Source organism: Plasmodium fragile (genome assembly GCF_000956335.1).
Source record: "Plasmodium fragile strain nilgiri unplaced genomic scaffold supercont1.74, whole genome shotgun sequence".
NCBI lineage: Eukaryota > Apicomplexa > Aconoidasida > Haemosporida > Plasmodiidae > Plasmodium > Plasmodium fragile.
In genome coordinates this window covers 85,112-106,603 of record NW_012192654.1, presented here as the reverse complement: position 1 = coordinate 106,603, position 21,492 = coordinate 85,112, and the positions used below count along the sequence as shown (strand labels likewise).

The following is a 21,492-nucleotide window of genomic DNA, read 5'->3' as shown; positions in this document are numbered from 1 at the left end:
CCACTCGACATGAGAAAGTGGAAAAGGGAAATGAATTAAGGTAACCTGCAATAGCTATAACATGTCCATTGTGCGAATGTAGGAGGAAACGGCCGACTCTGCAATATGTTGTCCCAACATCGCGAACAAAATGGATGCGCAAAATATGTGCTGTTCTATGAAGGTGAGAAAAACGTGCCAACTTTTTCTTTCTTTTTTTTCTCCAGTTTGAAAATGCACCCAATTTATGTTACTCTTGGATAAGTTTATAACCTGTAACCCTTTGTCCTCCACAAATGATAAGGAGAATTACGTTTAGCTGTGGCAACTGCAACAACTGCCCTTTCACAGTTGAGTAAGTAACACATTAGTTACAATCCTCGGCAGTTACAACACAGGTTGTGCCGTGTCGCACGGCTAAGTATTTTGTCACCATGGGAATATAATTTAGTAAATACCTTCTATCAAATCGAACATGCAAAACGAGTTCTTTTCTCTGACGGATAAAGACGACATATGGATATATGTAGAAACTGACCTGAAAACGAGCATCTGTCTTTGTGCACACATGCATTGCGTAAAATGGGGATTCAATAAAACCCCGTTTGTTAATGTACCAAGGGCGTAAAAATTCACTTTATTTGTTCGCAAAATGGTGTACAACAAAAAAAATCGAATTTTTCTGCGATCCAGTGGGGATTTCCCAGACTGTATTTTGTTTAAAAGTAGTTGTGAATTCTTTTTGCCGTTTCCCTTTTTGCAATTTGGGCCTACAAGTACGAAGGGGAGAAGCACTTATTAAATCCGTGTTCCCCATTTCGTTCCTTTCGAATTATAAAAAATGAGGTAACGTACAACTTGTAATTTAATTTTTGTACGCACGACATGATGTGCATATGACGTGGTATGCGCACCATGTAGCTCATCGTTGTGTAAGACGAACTGTCCTTTGTCTGTGAACTTGGTGTTGCAGACGACATGGGCGCTTTTATATCCATTCGGGATTTACGCGCCAGTTTACGTACATCGCCTACCCGTGTTAATTTTTTCCGAGTTAGCAAATAGGCCATCATTTTCCTAGACGCCCACTTTTAACTTTCAAATAGTTGTGGACTGGTCGAAAAGCTACCCCCTGGGGAACATAAAAAAAAAAAAAAATGTTAATAATTTTACACCCTTGAAAAGTTGCAAAATAAAAATTGACCTGTCGAACATTGACAAAAAAAAAAAAAAATAATAAAATAAAATTTTTTGTCCCACCTGAGCAATGGCGCAGATAACACTTGCAATGCTTATGGGACGAACAAACCGAACCGTTGGAAAAATTTTATGTGTGTAAAAATATACGAACACAGGAAAAAAAAAAATCGTCATTTGTGACAGCACACCCTGTGGGCAAATCGGGTAGTATGTATTGATGGAGAAAAATGAAAGTAATTTTTTTTTTTTTTTTTTACTTACATTAAGCTAATATATAAAAAACAAAAAAAATTGTTAATTGTTCATTCATGTACTTTTTTTTGAATACAACAATGTATAGCACGTAAACACCAATTTAGAATTGCAGGAAAGAAAAAAAAAAAAATATTACGCTCACATTTGCAATCATTAACTTGTACTTGAAGAAAAATTACAGGAATGTGTCACCCAACGCGCTTGGGATAATCGGAAGGCATGGTCCGCGGATGCATGCCATCTAACACGTGTGCAATATTACATTAGCTAGAGAGCTAAGATGTACGCCCCATTAACACAGCGTGTATACAAATAATACATTTGAATGTGAACGAACATTGTTATCAATATAAAACAGATAAAGGAAAAAAAAAAAAAAAAAAAAGGAATGATTTCCATCAGGCTTTTTTAACGAATGTGTTTAATGAAGAACATTAAAAAAAAAAAAAAAAAAGCACTGTTGACTTTACATATTTAACTTTTTTAGCAACCCTTTTTCCGTCGTTTTTATTCTAATTTTGACGCACACATTGAAGTAGCGCTTTTAGCTTCGCATTTTTAGCGGCATATTGCATCTTCACATTTTATGTTCCATTTTAACATCCCATTTTGCGCCAATTTTTGTTACATATCTCTCGGAACGCACATCCCAGGGAGGAGCCAAGTTGCTGACGACCGAGTCATCTGCAAAGATTTATACACCCACATAATACATGCACATACGTACGTACACATGTACATATATATAAGGGCACCATATTGATACGTGGACGCATGCTACCGCGTTCGTTCGCATAAGATCATAGATGTATAGGATCTCAGAGTGTTACTTCTTTCTTAGGTGTATATCTAAACGAAGTTTTTTGTGCCTTTCCATTTTGAAGTTTTACCCAGATTTTGGCATTTTTTTTTTTTTTTTTTTTTTTTTTTCTGCCTACAGAAAAGCGCACTGTTGTTTTGACAACTCAGCACCAGATCACAGAGTGGTAAATTAATCGTCGAGGTAAGTTTAACCCCCAACGTCCACATCGCGCATGTGGAGGTTACCAATTTGGCCTTTTGCGCGTGTTGCACCTGTTTTGCTTTATCTCAAGTTTTGAGATCGTGTTGCAAATATATACTGCGCTAAATAAATGTGTAGCAGTGTTGTTTTTGTTATTTTGCGTGAATAGTTATACCTAGCGGACAGGGTGACTCCTTTCTGTGTATGCCTTGTTGCGTAAAAGCTTTTGAAAAGGCACACAGTTATCAAGGAGGGGTCTATTGGATCCTGCGAGGAAGATTATGCTACAACGTGTGTGTGAACTTCATTCCGCTAGGCATCACATAGTAATATCTCCCTTTCACGTTTTGCTTCTTTCCCTTTTTTAGTTTTGCCCAGAAGGCGACTCTTCCCGCGCGCGGCGCCACAGGGTCCCTGCTAATTCAACTTGCGAATAAGCTTTCCACATAAGAGAGAATGTTTACGACTACAGGAAAACTTGTGTATTCTGTGAAGGTCAGCGAGGCCAAGAATAAGGACGACACGGGGACGTACAGGAACCCCCAGTATAAGGACAAACTGGTGGCCAACTTCCAAGATAAGCCATTGAACAATGTGTGGGAATTGTTTGACGGGCTGGTAACGAAGTACAAGGACCGAGATTGTTTTGGCACTCGAGTGAAGATGGATAATAAGTTTGGGCCATACAAATGGAAGTCATTCTCGGAAGTAAAGGAATTAGTTTTAGCAGTAGGATCAGGTTTAGTGAATACGAATGCATGTCCAATGATCAGATGTGATGACACAAAAGTAACGAGGGCAAGATTTCTAGGGTTCTACATGCCAAACTGTGAAGAGTGGAACATTTGCGATTTGAGTTGCAGTGCATTTAACATAGTAACAGTGCCATTGTACGATTCATTAGGTATAGAATCGAGTAAATTTATTCTAGAACAGACTTTAATGCAGACAATTATTTGCAACAAAACATGTGCCATGAATTTGTTCAAGTCGCTGGATACGTGTGAACGCATCTATTTAAGAAAACTGATTTTGGTGGAGAACGAAGCAGATGCAGATGTCAAAGAGGCCTGTGAAGAATACGAGCTAGAAATTATCCTGTGGAAAGATCTAATCGCAGCTGGGAAGAAGAAGTTACAACAACCGAGACCAGGCAATTTAAAGGACGTTGCATGTATATGTTACACATCTGGAACTACGGGATACCCCAAAGGGGTTATAATGACAAACGGAAATTTCATAGCTCAGCTAGCTTCCTCCATAACAGGCCCTTCAAGATTGCCCCTTTTGGATATAAACGAAAATGACACCCACATTTCGTACCTACCACTGGCCCATATATATGAAAGAATTATGATGCTTGTTTTTTGTGCACAAGGGGTGAGAACTGGTTACTACGCAGGGAATGTGCAAACATTAGTGGAAGACATTCAAGAGTTGAAGCCAACTTTGTTTATTAGCGTGCCGAGATTGTACAACCGAATCCACGAAAGGATATTTAATTCATTAAAAAAAAAATCATCAGTGGTTCAATCTGTGTTCAATAAGGGGCTGGAACATAAAATAAAAAAGCTAAACAACAATGGTATTCCTTATCACTTTTTCTGGGATAAACTGGTTTTCAACAAGGCCAAGAAAATCCTTGGAGGAAATGTTCGAGCTATGTTGAACGGATCGGCACCTATAAGTCCCGATGTAGTAAAGAAATTGAAATCCGTTTTCTGTGCACCCATATTTGAAGGGTATGGAATGACAGAAACACTTGGTCCAGCATTCATTTCGCACAGTACAGATGTGAATATAGGCCACATAGGGGGTCCTGTTCCCTGTGTTGAATTTAGAGTTGTGTCCGTCCCGGAAATGAACTACCTAGTTACGGATAACCCACCTAGAGGAGAACTACATTTGAGGGGACCAGCTATCACCAATTTGGGTTATTTCAAACTGGAACAGGAAACGAACGATTTTATTGACGAAGACGGATGGATAAGGACAGGTGATATTGTATCGTTTAGTGAAAATGCGTCCATCACCATTATTGATAGGAAGAAAAACATTTTCAAATTATCACAAGGAGAATATATCGCAGTGGAGAAAATCGAATCCGTTTACAAGCAATCACTTTACATTAGCCAGATCTTCGTTTTTGGATACTCGTACGAATCTGTGCTTGTTTGTGTTGTGTGCCCCTCCTTGGATACCATTGAGATATGGAAGAGTAAGAAGAAGATTACTAAGACGCATGAGGAGGTGATGCAGATGCCCGAGTATAAGAAGGATGTAATAGATGATCTGATCAAAATGGGCAAGAAGGATGGGTTGAAGGGGTACGAACAGATTAAGGACGTGTACTTTGCTACGGAACCCTTCACCATCGAAAATGATTTGCTCACACCGACGGGAAAGATCAAGAGGCACGCTGTGCAGAAGAAGTACAAGGAGCAGATCGATAAGATGTACATGCAGTTGAAAGCGGCGGCTTGAGCGGTAGCTTGAGCGACGAAGTTTTGATCGAATCAATTTTGAGTGAATTCGTCCCGCTTTGGGTCGGTGACCCGCTTGTTGCTTGCATATGTAGCATACATGTACACAACTAGGAAGGGGCCTTCATGCGTTTTGTTTTTTTAATTTTTTTGAGAGAAGGGTGTCGTGTGCATGTGCCCAGAAACGCATGAAATTGGTGCTCTCTCTGTGTAAAATGTGCCGTGCCCCTGCAAAACAGAATCCCCTGCAGATATAACGAACCAGATGCGCAGGGCACAGAGCCCGTCTGCAGGCCAAGACTACAATTCGCTCCAGCACACCAGAGGAACGCCAGGTTGCCCAAACAACATAATCGTATACGAGTGGCACCCATGGGGATGTACACTTGCTCGGCGTTGTGGGTGCTCTCAATGTAGGACGCACACGCACATAGGCATATATATATGTATGTATGGCCGTATGTCGCGTCCCACTTGCCTGCTTATTGAATTTGTTTTAAGCCGTCCATGCCTATATACATATATGTATATATGTACGTGTGCTTGCACTTGTGTGACCCGCCTGCGAACATGTAGGAACATGTATACACATCTGTGCCCCCAACTATTCTGAAGAGTTTTGCACTTAGCGCCTGTCATGGCGGAGGCATTAATACGCAGAAGGGTTACCCTTTTTTTTTTTTTTTTTTTCCTTTTTACATTGTAAAAATTTGGAACAAAAATTTTTTAATAATTTTTAAAAATATTATATGCCATGTTTAAATTGTTTTTTCAATAAGCAGAAGCTGGGGTGACAGACAAAGGTGAAAATATTAACATACACACAGGTAAACGGGTGTGTTGGGAAGGGGAAAATACATACATAAATGTATTTATATATATGATGTGCTATATTACAGTTGATGCTGCATCAAACCCGAATGATTTTCCAACACTTGGAAGGGCTTCACTGCAAAACTGCCAAAAGGCGAACGAATTTAGACCAAGCGGATGAAGCGAGTTACGCCTTACCATGGTTCTTTTTGCAAACGCGTTGTGATGCGCGCTTTTTTTAAGGAGTTCGTCCTGAACGGCATTATGCGATACCATATGACGAAGTAACTAGTGTATTTTTTTTTTTTTTTTTTAATTTCCGAAGTGTACACATATGGGAACATGTGCCGAAGAGATACATATACAGGTCACTCGTCGGCAGTTTATCTTTTTTGCTCTGTTTTTGCAAATTGTTTTTTGCATTTTTTTTTTCGCCCGTTCTTGGTGAATTTTTGCTTTTTGCAAAAGTGTGAAACGAAAATAAATCGAAACCGTCGCAAAGGAGGCGCATGTTCTTCTGTGCAAAACATGCCTGGTACGAGTGACGCGAAATTATAAACATGCACAAAGATTTGCAATCGCGGGTGAATATTTCTGTTACTCCAGATTTGGAATGATCGCGATGTGAGTTTGAAGGTAAATCACAGAAGACCTGTGGCTGGCTGTGCGATTGCCTTTTTGTCCGCCTTTTTTTTTCCCACCGTTTCAGATGTTTCCATTTCAGGAGAGGTACGCACACTTGAAGCCCAATGTTGTGTGCAGTTTTGGCTACTTGTTGGAAGTGCTAAGAATTTTTTTGTCATAGATCGGTGATGGTTGTTTCCCGCCCTCATTCGCATAGCCCATTGTCACCACCCATTCTTACTACCCATTTTATAAGACTTTTTTTTTTTTTTTTTTTTTTTTTGTCACATATTTCACTCAGTAACCGTTTGGGTATTCATCCTCGCAGTTTACATCGTTAACGATGTGACGCTTTTAAATTGGGAGGGTGTACTTCCGGAAGAGTAGCGCAAGCGGCACTTTTCACTTCGCAGACAGGCAATGCATTTATCCACGTAGGATGAGTGCAGAAAGAGAGAAAAAGCAAGCACCAAAGGAATAATCATTATTACCGAAATAACCAGAATAACCAAATTAACGTTAGCGTGGAAACGAAGTAGTAAAGTATTACTGTCTCATGGAAGTAGAGAAGACCCGCCGTTCTATTCCACCCCCTTGTCGTTCACCATCCGCATGGACAAATCGCCAACACCTTATAACATGAAAAACTCCGAATCGGGAAGTACGGCTTCGTTAGAGAGCGGTAAGAACGTGCATGAGAGAAAGGGATTTTTTGAAGGCAAGGATGGCATGTCCAGGAGCAGGAAACGGAAACGGAAGAGGAGGAGGGAACATGCGCACGAGGCCAGCGCCTCGGATGAATTGGACGAAGAGAAAGGAGAAAGCGGGACGAGCTATGCGGATGAAGAGAAGGACGTGAAAAGGGAGAAAAGACACGGGCGATCACGCAAAAATGAATACCCGTACACCAGCGATAGCATTAGTAATTGTGAAAAGTCCAGCGGCCTCTCCTTATCAGATGGCAGCTGGTTTAAAAAGAAGGGTCACTCCACTAGTGGAGATGACGAAATGAAGATGAGTGGGGTGCGCCGTGGTGATACGACCACGGATGATAGGAAAATGAAGAGGACAAAGAAAGCCACAATATTTGGAAAAGGGAAGAAGAAGGGTGGCACTGACTATTATGATGACATACGCAGAGAGGATGAGTTTTTTGCAGACCAGTCCCACAGCGAGAGTGTGTTGAAGGGGGAGAAGGGTGGAAAAGGAGTACAAGACGCGCACAGTGAGGGGGACAATGGTGACGATGACAGCTGCGATAGCGGTGCCGAGCGGGATGATCACTTCTCGGATAGGAGCCCCGTGAAGGATAGTGACGCGAACGTTCTGCGGGACTGCGATTTGAGGGACTTCCAGGGAAGCACGGGGAAAATAATAAAGTTGAGAATTCGGAATTTTTTGAACCATGAAAATTTAGAGATGTCTTTCAACTCGAATAAAAATATAATCATTGGAAAAAACGGAAAAGGCAAAAGTGCCATCGCCCAAGCCGTTGCAGTGGGGTTAGGAAGTCAAGGAAAGCACGCAGGAAGGGACATCAGTCTTTCAAATTATATCAAGGATTACGATAAAAATAAGAAGAATTTAGTTTGCTATATAGAAATTTTTTTGTCCAATTCGGGCAAGAATTCTTATAAGAGGGAATTATACGGAGATGTTATTGTAGTAAAGCGCGTTTTGTCCACACACACGAGTAAATTCTTTTTATATGGAGTTAAACAAAACAGGAAGGATGGCAGCTCCATGTATGTTCACGCCCCAGAGGGGGAAACAACAGGAGCAGCGAATATAGTCCCATCTGGAACGCCCCACAAGGGTAATCAACCAAACAGAACGGATTCGCATCTGCATAGTGGTAATTCAAACAGGAGTGCAAAAAGAAAGGCATTCATAGATAGCTATCTGAACTTTATCAAATTAAATATAAGAAGTCCATGTGTGTATTTGGATCAAGAAAAAGGAAAGCAATTTTTCAGTAATATAACGGAAAAGGCCTTGCACAAATTTTTTATGAATTCAGTGGGGCTAGATATAGTCGAATCAGAAATTGAAAAAGAAAATGAACTACTAGAAAATTGCGTTCTTCAAATAAAGCATAAGGAGACTCAATTATCTCCACAGGTGGAAGAAATGAAGAGAATGAAAGAACGAAATGAAATGTTAAGAGTTGAATTCGAAAAATTAAAAAAATTTGATAATAATTACAAAATGGTTATCTTCTTTAATCTGTTAAAGAATACCATTCTTCTTTTCAATGAATATTTAAAATCAGAATTTTTAAAAAACGAGGAGGTAATTATTAGTATACAAAAAAAGATGAAAGGACTTGTAGACCAAATTGAACTTGTCAAAATGAACGTGAAGAAGGTCATAGAAAGGGATACAGAAGTTTACCATTTTTTAAAAAAGAATCAAGATAAAATGGAAAAGTATGGAGACATGATTTGTCAGCTGAATGATCTTAAACATGAGTATGCCAACAGGAGAAATGAAATTGTGAATTATTTGAGTTCGTTTGAGAAAGCTAAGGAAAATAAAAACCTGCTGCAGGAACACCTACACAAATATCAATCTGAAATGGACAAAATTAATGAAAAAATGAAAGAAGAAACAGAGCGAGAGACACAACTGCGTAATGAAATCAGCAAAAGGGAAAACCAAATTTACGAGATGGAGTACACCATAAATAAAGGACACAGCGCGCTCGAAGACATAAGCAAACAATTGCAACTGCTTAAAATACACTCCAATAAAATTCAAAAAATAAAAAACACACAAATAAAACGAAAGATTTACACTTATGGGTATGACATTTACTCAGTTAGAAGTAATATTTTAAAAAATTACAAAATTGTGAATACGTCTGATGAGGTTTGCTCTTCTGTGCTTTACCCAGCCGAGTTGTTTCCTCACGGAAAGAACAGGGTGCTAATTCAAAATGAAAGTGTGAAGCAAACGCATGTGAAAGAGGAAAACCCCGATTTTGTATTCAAGTATGAACCGATAGGACCAGCAGGCGAATACATACGACTCAAGGAACCTGTTTTGAATGAGAAGATACTATCCATCATCGAAAAGCATTTAGGGGATCTGTTCTACTCGTGGTTGGTGAGCTGCTACGAGGACAAAAATAAACTGAGTAACATGGATATAGAAAATAAAAACAAAATTAACATAATCGTAACGAACGCTTTTCAACACATAAACAGAAAAAGTTTGTTGCAAAATATTCACTCCATTCTGAACAAAATAAATGGAAAGACTATTTACTCCTTTTTGAATGTTGACCTTCTTCCAACCTCGCTGCTTTTCTATCTTCATGATAATTTCAGAGTGGTACAGACGTTGGTGTGTAACAATTCGGAAGAATTGCATGAGTTGCTACGAACAAACGACAAAAAAATTATTAAGTCCATATACGTGGTGGACGAGTTTGTTGTAGTGAAGGTGCTCCCAAATGGGGGACTGCATTACCAGCCTTCCAAAGAAGACTACTACAAAAAGCCCATGTTTCTCAACATGCACAATGAAGACAGGTCCATATATAAAACAACTGCAGGGGGGACAACACTAGACCACAAGCATCAGAATGGGACGAATATTGTCACAAATGGGGCAGCTGGCACAGTTCGCGACTCTGATGGAATTACCACAACCACGTCCAGGGAGCAACACCCTGGTGAGGATGTCGTGGCAAATTCGGATTACAAAACGAATGAAGAACATCTGAGCGAGTTAGAAAAAAGGAAAGAGGAAAAAAATGAAGAAATTGTGAAGACGTCCAAAAGGTTATTGTCTTGTAGAAATGTACTGGAGAGCCTAAACGAGTCTTTAAAGAAATGCCTATATGCTCAGGACGAACTGAAGTACCAGCACCGAAATATCGAGGAGCTCATACAAAACCATGATGACATTTTTTCTGAACAAATGGATTTAGAAATTAAAGAAAAAAACAAAGACATTGATGAAATAAATGAAAATGTGATAGAAATTGATCAGTACGTAGAATCACTGGAAGAGAAGAAGAGGAACACCCATGAAAATTGCCTAACCCACAAATGGTTAATATCAACACATGTTCATTATCTGAGTAGGACAAAGGACAAAATCGCTGGACTGATTGAGGAGTATAACAATCTGTGTGAAGTTTTAATCAAACTGGAAAGAGACAAACTCAGAAATGATGAAATTGCTTCGAAAAATAAGAAAAGCTTTTTAGTAGCCATAAACAAGTTACACAACATTTACTTTGAATACCTTGCAAATGAATTTCCGCTAGCGGACGCATTTTTGGAGAGTCCTTTCTTGGTGCTAAGGGGAAGGCTCACTAATGTGCCCATAACGAACATTCATATAGGCCGCTCTGGGGAGGAGAGTCAAGTGAAGGATTCTAACCCTGAGGGGGTGGAACCACTTCAGCAAGACAGCAGTAGGTACCACCAAAGTGAGGAGGAGACACTTAATCAGAGAACAAATGACGACGCTGATGAGGAAGGCGTAGTGGGTGCTACCTTCACTGTGGAACACACGAACAGCGGCGTAACGAAGACGGAGCGCATTTTTACCCGTGTTCCCCTGTCGAATCTCAGCTCCTTTAACCAGCTCTTTGTCCTCTCGAGGAAGGATGAGGACGCAGTGCACAACGAGGAAAGTAGTTGCAAACTGGCTGTCAACTCGTGTGATAAGAAAAGGGAAAGCGAAATAAAGGCCCTTCGCGATTTGGGCAATTACGTAAAGGGGATACTGACCGGGTGTAGCACTACCACAATTATGATCACGAGCAATGGGGCTCCAGGTGGGGATAGCCATGACAACCTGTTTAGCAAGGACAGCGACACTGATGAAGACAACTCAGCCGGTGACACTGCCAATAATGCGGCGGAGAATCCTCTTAGCGGTGATGCCGAAGATGATGATATCTCCGTTGACCTGCTGGACGAAAACTACGCCGACGTCCTGTGGAAAAAAAGGTGCGAAAAAAAGAAGGAAATCACGGAGCTGCTTAAAATAAACGGCTTTAGCACAAATGACAGCACCGACAACTCCATAAAAAACTATTTCCACAGTTTAATTGAGCAGTACGAAAATGAAGAAAAAAGTTACAACACACAAATGAAGCAAATTAACGACTTGAGAAATAACTATGACATGCATTTGGCAAACATAAAGCTTCGGAAATCTAAGTTTGTTAACGTTTTAAAAAAAACAAAGGAGCAAATAACTTCGCACTTTAAAAATATGCTAAAAGGTATGAACAACTACAAAGGCAAAATAGAGTTTGACGATTTAAACAGAAATTTAAAAGTTATGGTTTCGATTAATCAAGACATGTCCAAGAATATTTTTATGGAAATCAACTCCTTGTCCGGTGGGGAGCGGTCGACCATTCAGATGGCCCTCCTGGCATCTTTGTCCCTCACGGAAACGTCTTCTTTCCACATCTTCGACGAGCTGGACGTGTACATGGACGAGCTCACTCGGGTGAAGAAGTAAGGTGGCGGGGCGCAAAACAAAAAAAAAAATAAATAAATAAATAAATAAAGTGGAGAGAGAACTACCTGGGGACACTAGAGAAGTGGCAATATAATCCCCACAGTTAACATTCTCCCCAGGAAGCGATGCAAAATTGATTAGTGTCCATAAATGTGCTCTCCCGCATTCTACCCCCCCCCCTCATGAATGGTACATTGTAACATTTGCAAAAACGCGCACACATATTCTGTTTTATTTTCCCCCATCCCATCCTCATCAGCATGCAGCGCTTTTGTGAGTTTATAGAACAGAACAACGACAAGCAGTACTTCTTCATCACGCCGCACATCGAAATAACCGAGTTGTTCTTAGGTAAGACATGCGCTGCGCAGTGCAGTAAATTTTGTGTCTACGTGCAAGGGATAAATGTGTTAGTATAAAACTGCCCTTGTTCCAACACTTTGCTATATTTGCTAGTATTCACCGGATCCAAAAAGTTGCGCAAGCGTAAGTGAAAATGCGTGAATCCTTTTTTTTTTTTATCCCCTTCGCAGGAGATGCCAAGGAGAAGAAGGCCAAAATATTAAATTTGTCCTGAACATTTGAATTAAAAAAGTATGTTTTTTTTTTTTTTTTTTTTTTTTTTTTTTTCCAATTTTTTTTTTTTTTTTTTTTTTTTTTTTCCACAATTATGTTTTTTTTATGTTTAACTTGTCTTCTTTCATAAACTGCAGTCTTAAATGGTGTTGTCCTACGTAAGCGCGTATGGACCCGAATAGTATGTCGTCCATTCGTTTAGTTGCTTCTTCCTACTCATTTCCTCGTTCGTTTTTTTCTTTTTTCTTTTTTTTTTTTTTTTTGCTTTTTTTCGTGTTTGTGTGTACAAGTGCACAGTTTTACAAAAACGCTGTCAATAAACAACTGCTCAATTTTGTGCTTTGAAAAAAAATAAAATAAAATAATAACTTTTTAAATGGTCTCACATCGTTCAGCATGCCTTTGATTTTAACAATCGATAAGAAAAGCGGCGTAATGATTTACTCCGTGAGTTTATCGCTTACACGCTTTAACCCAGGGATACATTCACCGCCCAGAGGGACACAACAACAACGGGTGGAACCACCTCTAAAAGGAACAAAAAAATCTTTCACTGTTAATAATGATAATTTGATGAATGGTTAAATGAGCAAAAGACGACAAATTGATTAAAAAAAAAATAAATAAATAAACTGATATGTGAAGGAAGCTATGGGTACGTACACACCAGGGCTGTTACAGCGCACAAATTGATTTGCACATAAGACATCACACATTAGGCACGCATTTGGCATTTTTAAATTAGCACATACTAAGGTGGGGGGAAACTCAAAAAAAGAAAAAAAAAGGAAAAAAAGCAAAGTGGTAGAAGGTCGAAATGGAAAAAGGGTAGAAAAGGGTAACCCTTTGGTGCGAATAGAAAATAGTTTTATAAACATGATTTGTTACACAAATTTTAGACAACTGGGATATTAAAAGTCTTAAAACAAATTAAAGAGATTTTTTTTTTTTTCTTGTGTGTAGTACGTGAAGGAACTATATTACACATTAAAAGATTTTACGAATAACCTTGAAAGAGCACAGGGGTGAAAAGAAGGAGGGGGAAAAAAAAAAAACCAAAAAAGGCAGCAGTTGCAATGGTATCGCAGTGGCATAGTGGCACTAACAACAGCAACGAGGGTATAGTGGCAAAAATGACAAGAAGACAACATGCATGGAAAAACAAAAATTACACCACGTCAGAGGTCCCAACTTCGTGATGGTTTCTCCGACGCGATGATACCTCGGATGCTGAGATTAGGAGGTGGTCACACATGTATAGTACAGTACACGATACGCGCTTCATTTTTTTTTTTTTTTTTTTCCTTTTCCCTTCTTTCCGTCCTTACTGGGGATCTCTCAATTGATCAAAAGGAACACAAATCAGACATTTGAACGAATCATGAAATTCTGGGAATGCTTCATTTTCCCGTGTCATAAGAAGTAGCTATTCTTATACACATTGTCACTTAGGCCATAAATTTTATTACTATATGATTGAAGAATGTTATTTTCCTGACTGTTGTCATTATCATAATAGTTGCTTAAGTTTGATTTCCTACTGTTGAATTCTGCATTTTCATTATTAGAATGAATGCTTGGGTGTATATTATTTATATACTTGGATATTTGTTCTTGATTTTGTTGTAGGAAGCGCTGTGCTTCATTATTTATTTGTTCATTGTAACTGTGCATGCGTTCGTTGATTCCATTTTTTATTCCATTTAAAGTGTGTGAGCTTTTTAGGAAGTTGGGTGTTTTGTTTTGGCTTTGCGTCATTTGTGCGGCTCTCTTCTTTGATGTGGCGGCGGGAATATTTTGCAGGCCTTCGTTTTTGTCCACTGCAAAGTGTGCCATCATGTTGGATGGGTATTCTTCTGCGCTTTGGAGGAGTAGGGAGTTGAACTGACCTCCACCGAGGTGGTTTACCCTTACATTGTTACTGCCACTGACATGGGTGATGCCAATATTGTTGATGCCAACGTGGTTAGCGCCAACACCGTTGCTGCTCATGCGCTTGGTGCTCATGTCGACGCAGGTGTCGTAGACGCCTATCGTGTTGTCCACATATTCACTGTCACTGATATTTTTGTCGTTGCCCAAATTCGAATTGCAGTTCACTATATTGTTGAGGGCCATCATGTTAAAAATGTTTTCTTTATAATCATCTGTGCATGAATGAAATTGGCTGTAATAATCTTCCACAGGGTTAAAAGAGGAATTGTTTTTTTCGTCTTCATTATTTACACATTGATCACAAGCATTATTAATTAAATTATTTTTATCTTCATAATTACTTTCACAATTGTACTGTCCTAGGTTATAATAATTTTCGCTAAAAACTGGGAAATTCTTGCTGCGATTATTTTCCCTTGCGTTAATATATGTCGAAAAAAATAAAATAAGTTTGAGTTTAGCGATTAATCCAAGTGCTGCCAATACGTACAATCTTTTAAATTTATCTTTTTCCTTTTCTGACATATTTACATAATTTTGTAAATTGATTCTCAAAAAGGTTAATTGCGCTGAAATGGGTGTAATTAAGCCTTCTATAAAATATATGTCCTTCAGGTGTATTATAATATTTTCGCTAGTTACTTGATAATTCATTGCTTCCGCTTCCCAATCCTTTACAAAATTCCCGTCAACCTGGGGAATTAGAGACTCTTTTAGCTTTAACAAAATGTGGATCCTTTCCTTGAAGTTTATTAAAGCCATCCTACGTTATTGTGTCTTATAAGTGGTCTGAAGGGGTAGTAGCGTGCGCACGCTTCGGCAATGTGGTTGGGCGGCGAGCACAATTTTGATGACAACGTGTTGGCAATAGTCCTTGCGGCTTCCTTTGGCACAGCCTGCACTACCCCCTTTGATACCGCCCTTACTGCTCCTTTTTGGCTCCTCCTTTGGTGGCAGGTTGGACAAAAATATTTTGCGAACAAAATTTTATTAACAAGCATAGGCGATGAATTGCAGCCTTGACGATCGCACATGTATTTAAACACACAAGCGCAAGGGGCGCAAAGTTAATTCTGGCCTGCTGAATGTACGTAGGCACAGGTATTTATGCTCGCGCGGGGAGGGACACACAAACAGGCACAAGCAACAGTGCACATGTACACACATACACATGTACTTTATATGTATAGGTGCGTATACGCGTGCAGACTTTTCTTGCCTTTCCCTTTGAAAGTTAATTTTTAAGAAAAACAACAGGACAATGTGTACGAGGTGGGGAAAACATAAATCTACAATAAAACAAATGACATAAGTTATCACAAAAAATATTTTAAAATGCTTGTTTTAAAGGCATTCACAAAAAAAGCTGTCATTAAAAAATTTGACATAGAGACTGGACATTAAGTACAACTAAAAAGGTTAAAAATGTTTATAGGAAAATGAACAAGATAAAAAAAAATAGGAGCGACTGTCATATTAAATGGCACAAAAAAAAAAAAAAAAAAAAATAGGGAAAATAAGGCATCGGTGAATATATATAGGCGAGGGAAAGTGTTAACGGATTGGGAGAATAATATTATGCGGGTATGGTGGGCGAACGGATGGGCCGAGTGGGCGGCAGGCAGGCGTAGGAATAAACGAAGGGGACGTATAAAAAAAAAAAAAAATGAAAGAAAAGGCATGAAAATGAATGGAACACAATCACATGGAAAAATCACAAGCATGAGAAAGCTAAAAATAGTTTCTCAGTAGGGTTTAAATACTATCAAAATAAATCGAAAAACGCAGAGGAAAAACTTGAAATGCAAAAAAAAAAAAAATAAATAATAAATAAAATATAACACTCTGTACATTATGGCATGGTCAGGTAAATATAGAGAACAAGAGGAAAAAATAAAAACAAAATAATGTCGCAGGGTGTGAAAAACACATGAGAAGGTGTAGAAAAATGAAGCGCTTGAGGTCTTCACATTTTTGGCCTTTTTGAGATCGTTTTAACACCCAGCATTTAACTCCCAGTGTTTAACCTCCTCTCGTGCGCTTAACCCTTTAACAATATAAAGTGCAACGGGTTCATCCCCCAAAGTGCGGTAATCCGCCGAGCCCTTACACATTTACACCCTCTACAAAATTCCCTAAAACGCCCCCGAAAGAAAAATTACTCAAATCCTTCAAAATGCATATGTCGCGTTTTTTTTCAGCTGTTTTTTTTTTTTCTCAACATTTTAAAGGTGTTAAATTTGTTAACATGTTGGAAGCACATTTATTCGAAAAATCAGAAAAGTGGGTTTGCGGCGGGTATAAATGAGAATGTAAATATGTATATGTACCCAGTACACACACTTACGTGTGAAGCGCGCTGTTGAGAATTCTAACAAGTGCCTTTATTTTAGCCCCTATTAACAATCTGCGAAGAGACAAATTTGTTTGCGCCTATTGGCGCTACCCCATGTTAACCTCCCCCCAACCAAATGTTTATTTTTTTTAAAAGTGGCATTATCACCGAACTTTTTTTTTTTTCGTTTCGCATGTGCACATTTAAGTCGCAAAATGGGAGTTTCCGCGTGAACAAATCACAGGCCTCAAAATTGTGCCCCATTTTTTTTTTTTTTTTTTTTGTTGCGCCTCCCATTTTCGCTGTTTGTTAGTCGAAATTGTTCACCAAAAACTGTTGCTTTTCCCCTTTTGCCATTTTCACCTAAATTATTGTCAAGTAGTTCTACTTAGGTTGTTGCACTTGCTAATTTCCCGCGCAATTTATGTTTCCTCCTTGCCCTTAAAATGTATTTGCCCTTTTAAATGCCGAAAAAGTGTGCCGCAAGAAGTGTAACGAATTTGAAAATTAAAAAGGGGTAACATAGGCAACAATTTTTAAAATGAAAAATTAGCTTCATGGGGACATTTTTTTTTAATATTTTTTTCCTTCCCACGTGTAGCAGTAACTTCAAAGGGTCGCGTTCTCCTTACATTCGCAAGAAGTTAGCGTAAATTGAATATATATATTTTTTTTTTCCTTCACAATTTATAACAACCTATTTGCCTCTTTCTGCCTCTTGTTGCCTCTTCCATTTTGATTTTATTTTGTTTGCCTCAAAGGGTTGACTCTCCTACTGGGTTCCTGACTAGCGACAGTCACAACGGGACTTTCGTGCGTCACACAAACGTATCTCCAAATGGGTACAGTCGAAGGAGAACGTGACGATGATACCATTGCACACATGTGTACACATATATATTCAATGCCATGTGTGTAGGTTTTTCCCTGTACTAATTAGATCATATAAGTTAGTTTTCAATCATATGGACCGAACCGTGCTTGCCATATACAAAATGATAGATAGGATGACCAAATACTGTGAGTGGTTGTGTCTATATCCTTGATGGGTGCTAATTCATGTGGGGGTTATCATTTAAATTAAAGCTTACGCTAATATGTGATAAGGACGTGTGCGCAAATATAATGCAATTAGCGTGTCCGAGTAGGAGGGGAAAACTCCTATAATTTACTTTAGCTCCTCACACAAAAGCAACATCACTGTTAAAAATGCGCAAAATTTTGTGCTACGAGAAAATAGAAACAGCAGTTCTTAAATCACCGCAGTCATGACACGAAATTGAAAAATAACTGCGTCATTTGTGTTTTATCATAGTGTATGTCAAAGCTGAGTAAGCGCTATCGCTGCTATATTTCCCAGGGGGATATTTCAAAATTGAAAAGTAAAACGGCTGTAACTCCTCTGTGGCATGCTGTGTTCCAGTCCAAGCCCAAAATTGCCACAAGGTGTAAGAGGTTTTCACGTTTTTTTGGTGTTTTTTTCAACTGAACGTGTGCATATTTTTTTTGTTTTTGCATGCGGCAATTTGCATAAATCGTTGCACGCATGCAAAAAAAAAGTGGTATAGAGGAACTCACATGGTTAACCTTTTTTTTTGTAGCAGATAAAAATTGCCCTTTTTGCATTATGGGTCATTTTCACTTTTGGGGAATTTCATTATGATGATCAGTTTTGGTATATTAAGTATCTTTCCGTTCCTCGGACACAACCATTTCTCAGGTTAAAAAAAAAAAAAAAGGCTTACCTTTGTGTTTGCCCGAATACGGCTAAATTTGCCATTAACTGATTTTTTTTTCTCCTTTCGGTTCTCCCAGGTCGTCCCCCATTTCAGACAACAGGAGGACTCTATGTTTTCGTGCAATGCTTACATATGCACATGTGTGGCTTACCCGCCTTGTGTGCACAAACATGTTTAAACGTGGTTATAAGTTCTCATGAAACGGCACACACATAGGTGGGCATTTCGACACGCGCTCGTAAAATGGCAATTCACAATGGAGTTTAAAGCATTTGGAGAAACGCAGTAGGCATTTATTTGGCAAGAAGGGCTCGCCAATTGAAGCCATCCAAAATTTAGCATGAGGGCCTGCAGCGATGTAATTTTGTTTTATTTACATACCGTACATGTTTTTTTCACCGAACTTGTTTTTTTACACTTTCATTCCAAAAAAGAGAGTTTAAGCGTTCTTTTAAAAACAATCTTCACTTTTCGCAAATCGACGAGAACATAAAAGAGGAAAAAATAAATAACGTATATTAAAATTAAACCAGGGGGAACGTACATTGCAGAGAAAAGCGTCACGGGAAGGAATTTTCCTGCATCGAAAAGGGGAGAATAAAGTGCAACACAAAAAGGGTGGCCTATTTTTGCACGTCTCAAAAGGGGGCTGCACGGGAAAAGGCATTTAGAGGAATAGATGCACACGTAGGAGTCCACTTTGGGGCACACCTCGGTCCGCACGCCGCTGCTCTGCTCATCTCCGCCGTCCCCCCCCCCTCAAGTTGTTGAAGATGTCAACTGATCGCATGATGAAGGGCACCGGCAGGTACATTTCGAATGCATATTTGGATGAATTTAACGAATCGGACAATGACGAACAGATCATAAGGAGAAGGATTAACGAGTATGCTTTCACATTAAATAACGAAATGGAACGTCACTCGAGCCAATCCATATATTGTGGATTGGGTGGAATCCTTTACATGAATATCATCCTCTACGAAGGTAACGACGATTACTCATTTTTACAATATGGAAATATTATAATAAATAAAATAAATTCGTACAGAGCCAAAGACACAGTTAGTTTTTTAGAGGGACCAACCGGATTGTACAGCTTGGCTGTCATACTTCATTACTATATGGAAAACCATTCAAGTGTAGACAAGTATATACAATTCTTGGTGACCTACTTGAAGGATAAGAAGGAGGCACTGGTATCCATAAGTGGAGAGTGTGAATTACTATATGGAAAATGTGGTTGCATATATTCCTTTCTCTTATGTAAAAATATATGGATGAAATCAGACCATAGGTATACCATATTACAGAATTTGTATATGATCATGACATCCATATTTGAATATGGCTTACTAAAAGGTTCCACGATGTGGAACGTGACATCTCTGTCTCTCTACTTTGAATGGCATGAACAGATTTACCTCGGAGCTGCCCATGGTTATGCAGGAATTTTCCTCGTGTTGTACAAAATGATCATGTTTTTTCATTACAATTTGAAGGAGCTATGCGAAGCTTTGCTAGGAGTTGACGGCATCGCCATCCCAGACGTAGATGAGACAAAGTACAAAAGGTGCAGAAGCAACACTATGGAAAAGCTCAATGAATACCTAAACTTAATATATGAAGTAACTGACGAAATTATGAATTTGTACCTTACGGAGGATTGTAATGTTTATTCATCCATTAAAAAAAATAAATCACAAAAAAAAAATGACACATTAGTTCAGTGGTGCCATGGAAATGTCGGCTTCGTCATCTTAATAATTGAGTTGTTGAAATGCCCATTTGCGCCCAGCTATTTCGTCAACAAATATAGCAAAGGATATTTGGAAAAAATGGGCCTTCTCATATGGGAACGAGGGTTACTATTCAAAGGGATGGGACTCTGCCACGGCATAGCAGGTAATGGGATCGTTTTCTTGTACTTGTATAAACATACAGGTGACAGGAGTTGGTATGTTAAAGCCTTGAAGTATGCCCTTTTCTGTATAAAACATTTTGACCGATTGTACGGCGTGCCAGACAGGCCCAACTCACTGTTCGAGGGGTATGCGGGATTGGTTGTGTTCCTTCACTTTCTTTTGAGACCCGACTTGACTTACTTTCCAGCCTACGACATCCCCCCCGATGTGCTCCCAATGATGGGCTAGTAGAATGGGGAAGCGCGCGTGTCGTTTAGGGTCCTGCCCACAACATGACGAAAAGGTCCAACACACACATGTATATACCTGTTCACACGCGCACCCCTCCTCTCCCCTGTGTGCACTTCCGCACCAAACGGTGAGCATATCGAGACGCCCCCCTGTGGCAATCCAAGCATGGGGTACAACACCACATGTACATTATCCTATGTACCCCCATTGCTACACGCGAAGTGGTAAAACAGCCAATCGCATGGTTACAAAAAAAAAAAAAAAAAAAAAAAAAAAAAAAAAAAACGCGAAGTGGTAAAACAGCCAATCGCATGGTTACAAAAAAAAAAAAAAAAAAAAAAAAAAGGAAAAGGTGTTGCAAGAGTGCTACTTTGGGATGTACCTACCTCGTAGCTTTTTGCACAGCGAAGGGATCGCTTCCGACAGGTGAGTTAACGCTCCCGTCACCACCACTACATCTCCGTCCATTTAATTACATGTCCAGTTACGCAAAACATTATTTGAACGCATGCACACTCTTTGTTTTAACCATTTGTGTGCCGCGTTTACGTTAATTTCGTCAATCCTCTCGAACCCTATATCAAATTCACCTCATTGTAAAATATACCCACCTGATTAAGCCCGCTAAATGCAAATGATACTTTCAATTGGGTAAGTCTAGAAAGGGGCATATGCAAAATATCCCTTGTGCATTGAATAACATTCTTTATAAGAAACGCGTGAGAGAATACTTCGTATGTCGAGTTGTCCATCCATTGGGTCGATGATGAACAGGAGAGTGCCCTCTCGAAGAGACATCTCACCGATGCAATGAAAATTGGGTCTAGCGTGGGGGACAAACGAAACGAATATGCGTAACAAATTGATACTGAACGTCATATGGCAAATTACTCTCCTCTTT

The 21,492-nt window shown here is 39.2% G+C and overlaps 4 protein-coding genes across 4 annotated transcripts; 3 read left to right on the top strand and 1 right to left on the bottom strand.

The window, feature by feature from the left end:
• Nucleotides 1–2,893: 2,893 nt before the first annotated feature.
• AK88_04750 (uncharacterized protein) lies at nucleotides 2,894–4,921 on the top strand (the record flags this gene model as incomplete). Its single annotated transcript, XM_012482358.1, has 1 exon — nucleotides 2,894–4,921. One exon carries the CDS (start codon nucleotides 2,894–2,896, stop codon nucleotides 4,919–4,921), a length of 2,028 nt encoding a protein of 675 aa, XP_012337781.1.
• Nucleotides 4,922–6,261: 1,340 nt separating this feature from the next.
• Nucleotides 6,262–12,427, top strand: AK88_04749 (uncharacterized protein; the record flags this gene model as incomplete). Its single annotated transcript, XM_012482357.1, has 5 exons — nucleotides 6,262–6,268; nucleotides 6,443–6,462; nucleotides 6,796–11,846; nucleotides 12,110–12,201; nucleotides 12,384–12,427. The coding sequence occupies 5 exons, from the start codon at nucleotides 6,262–6,264 to the stop codon at nucleotides 12,425–12,427; spliced, it is 5,214 nt and encodes a 1,737-aa protein (XP_012337780.1).
• A 1,412-nt stretch (nucleotides 12,428–13,839) lies between these two features.
• AK88_04748 (uncharacterized protein) lies at nucleotides 13,840–15,123 on the bottom strand (the record flags this gene model as incomplete). Its single annotated transcript, XM_012482356.1, has 1 exon — nucleotides 13,840–15,123. One exon carries the CDS (start codon nucleotides 15,121–15,123, stop codon nucleotides 13,840–13,842), a length of 1,284 nt encoding a protein of 427 aa, XP_012337779.1.
• Nucleotides 15,124–19,226: 4,103 nt separating this feature from the next.
• AK88_04747 (uncharacterized protein) lies at nucleotides 19,227–20,588 on the top strand (the record flags this gene model as incomplete). The annotated part of the gene is made up of 1 exon (XM_012482355.1): nucleotides 19,227–20,588. One exon carries the CDS (start codon nucleotides 19,227–19,229, stop codon nucleotides 20,586–20,588), a length of 1,362 nt encoding a protein of 453 aa, XP_012337778.1.
• Between the last annotated feature and the right edge of the window lie 904 nt (nucleotides 20,589–21,492).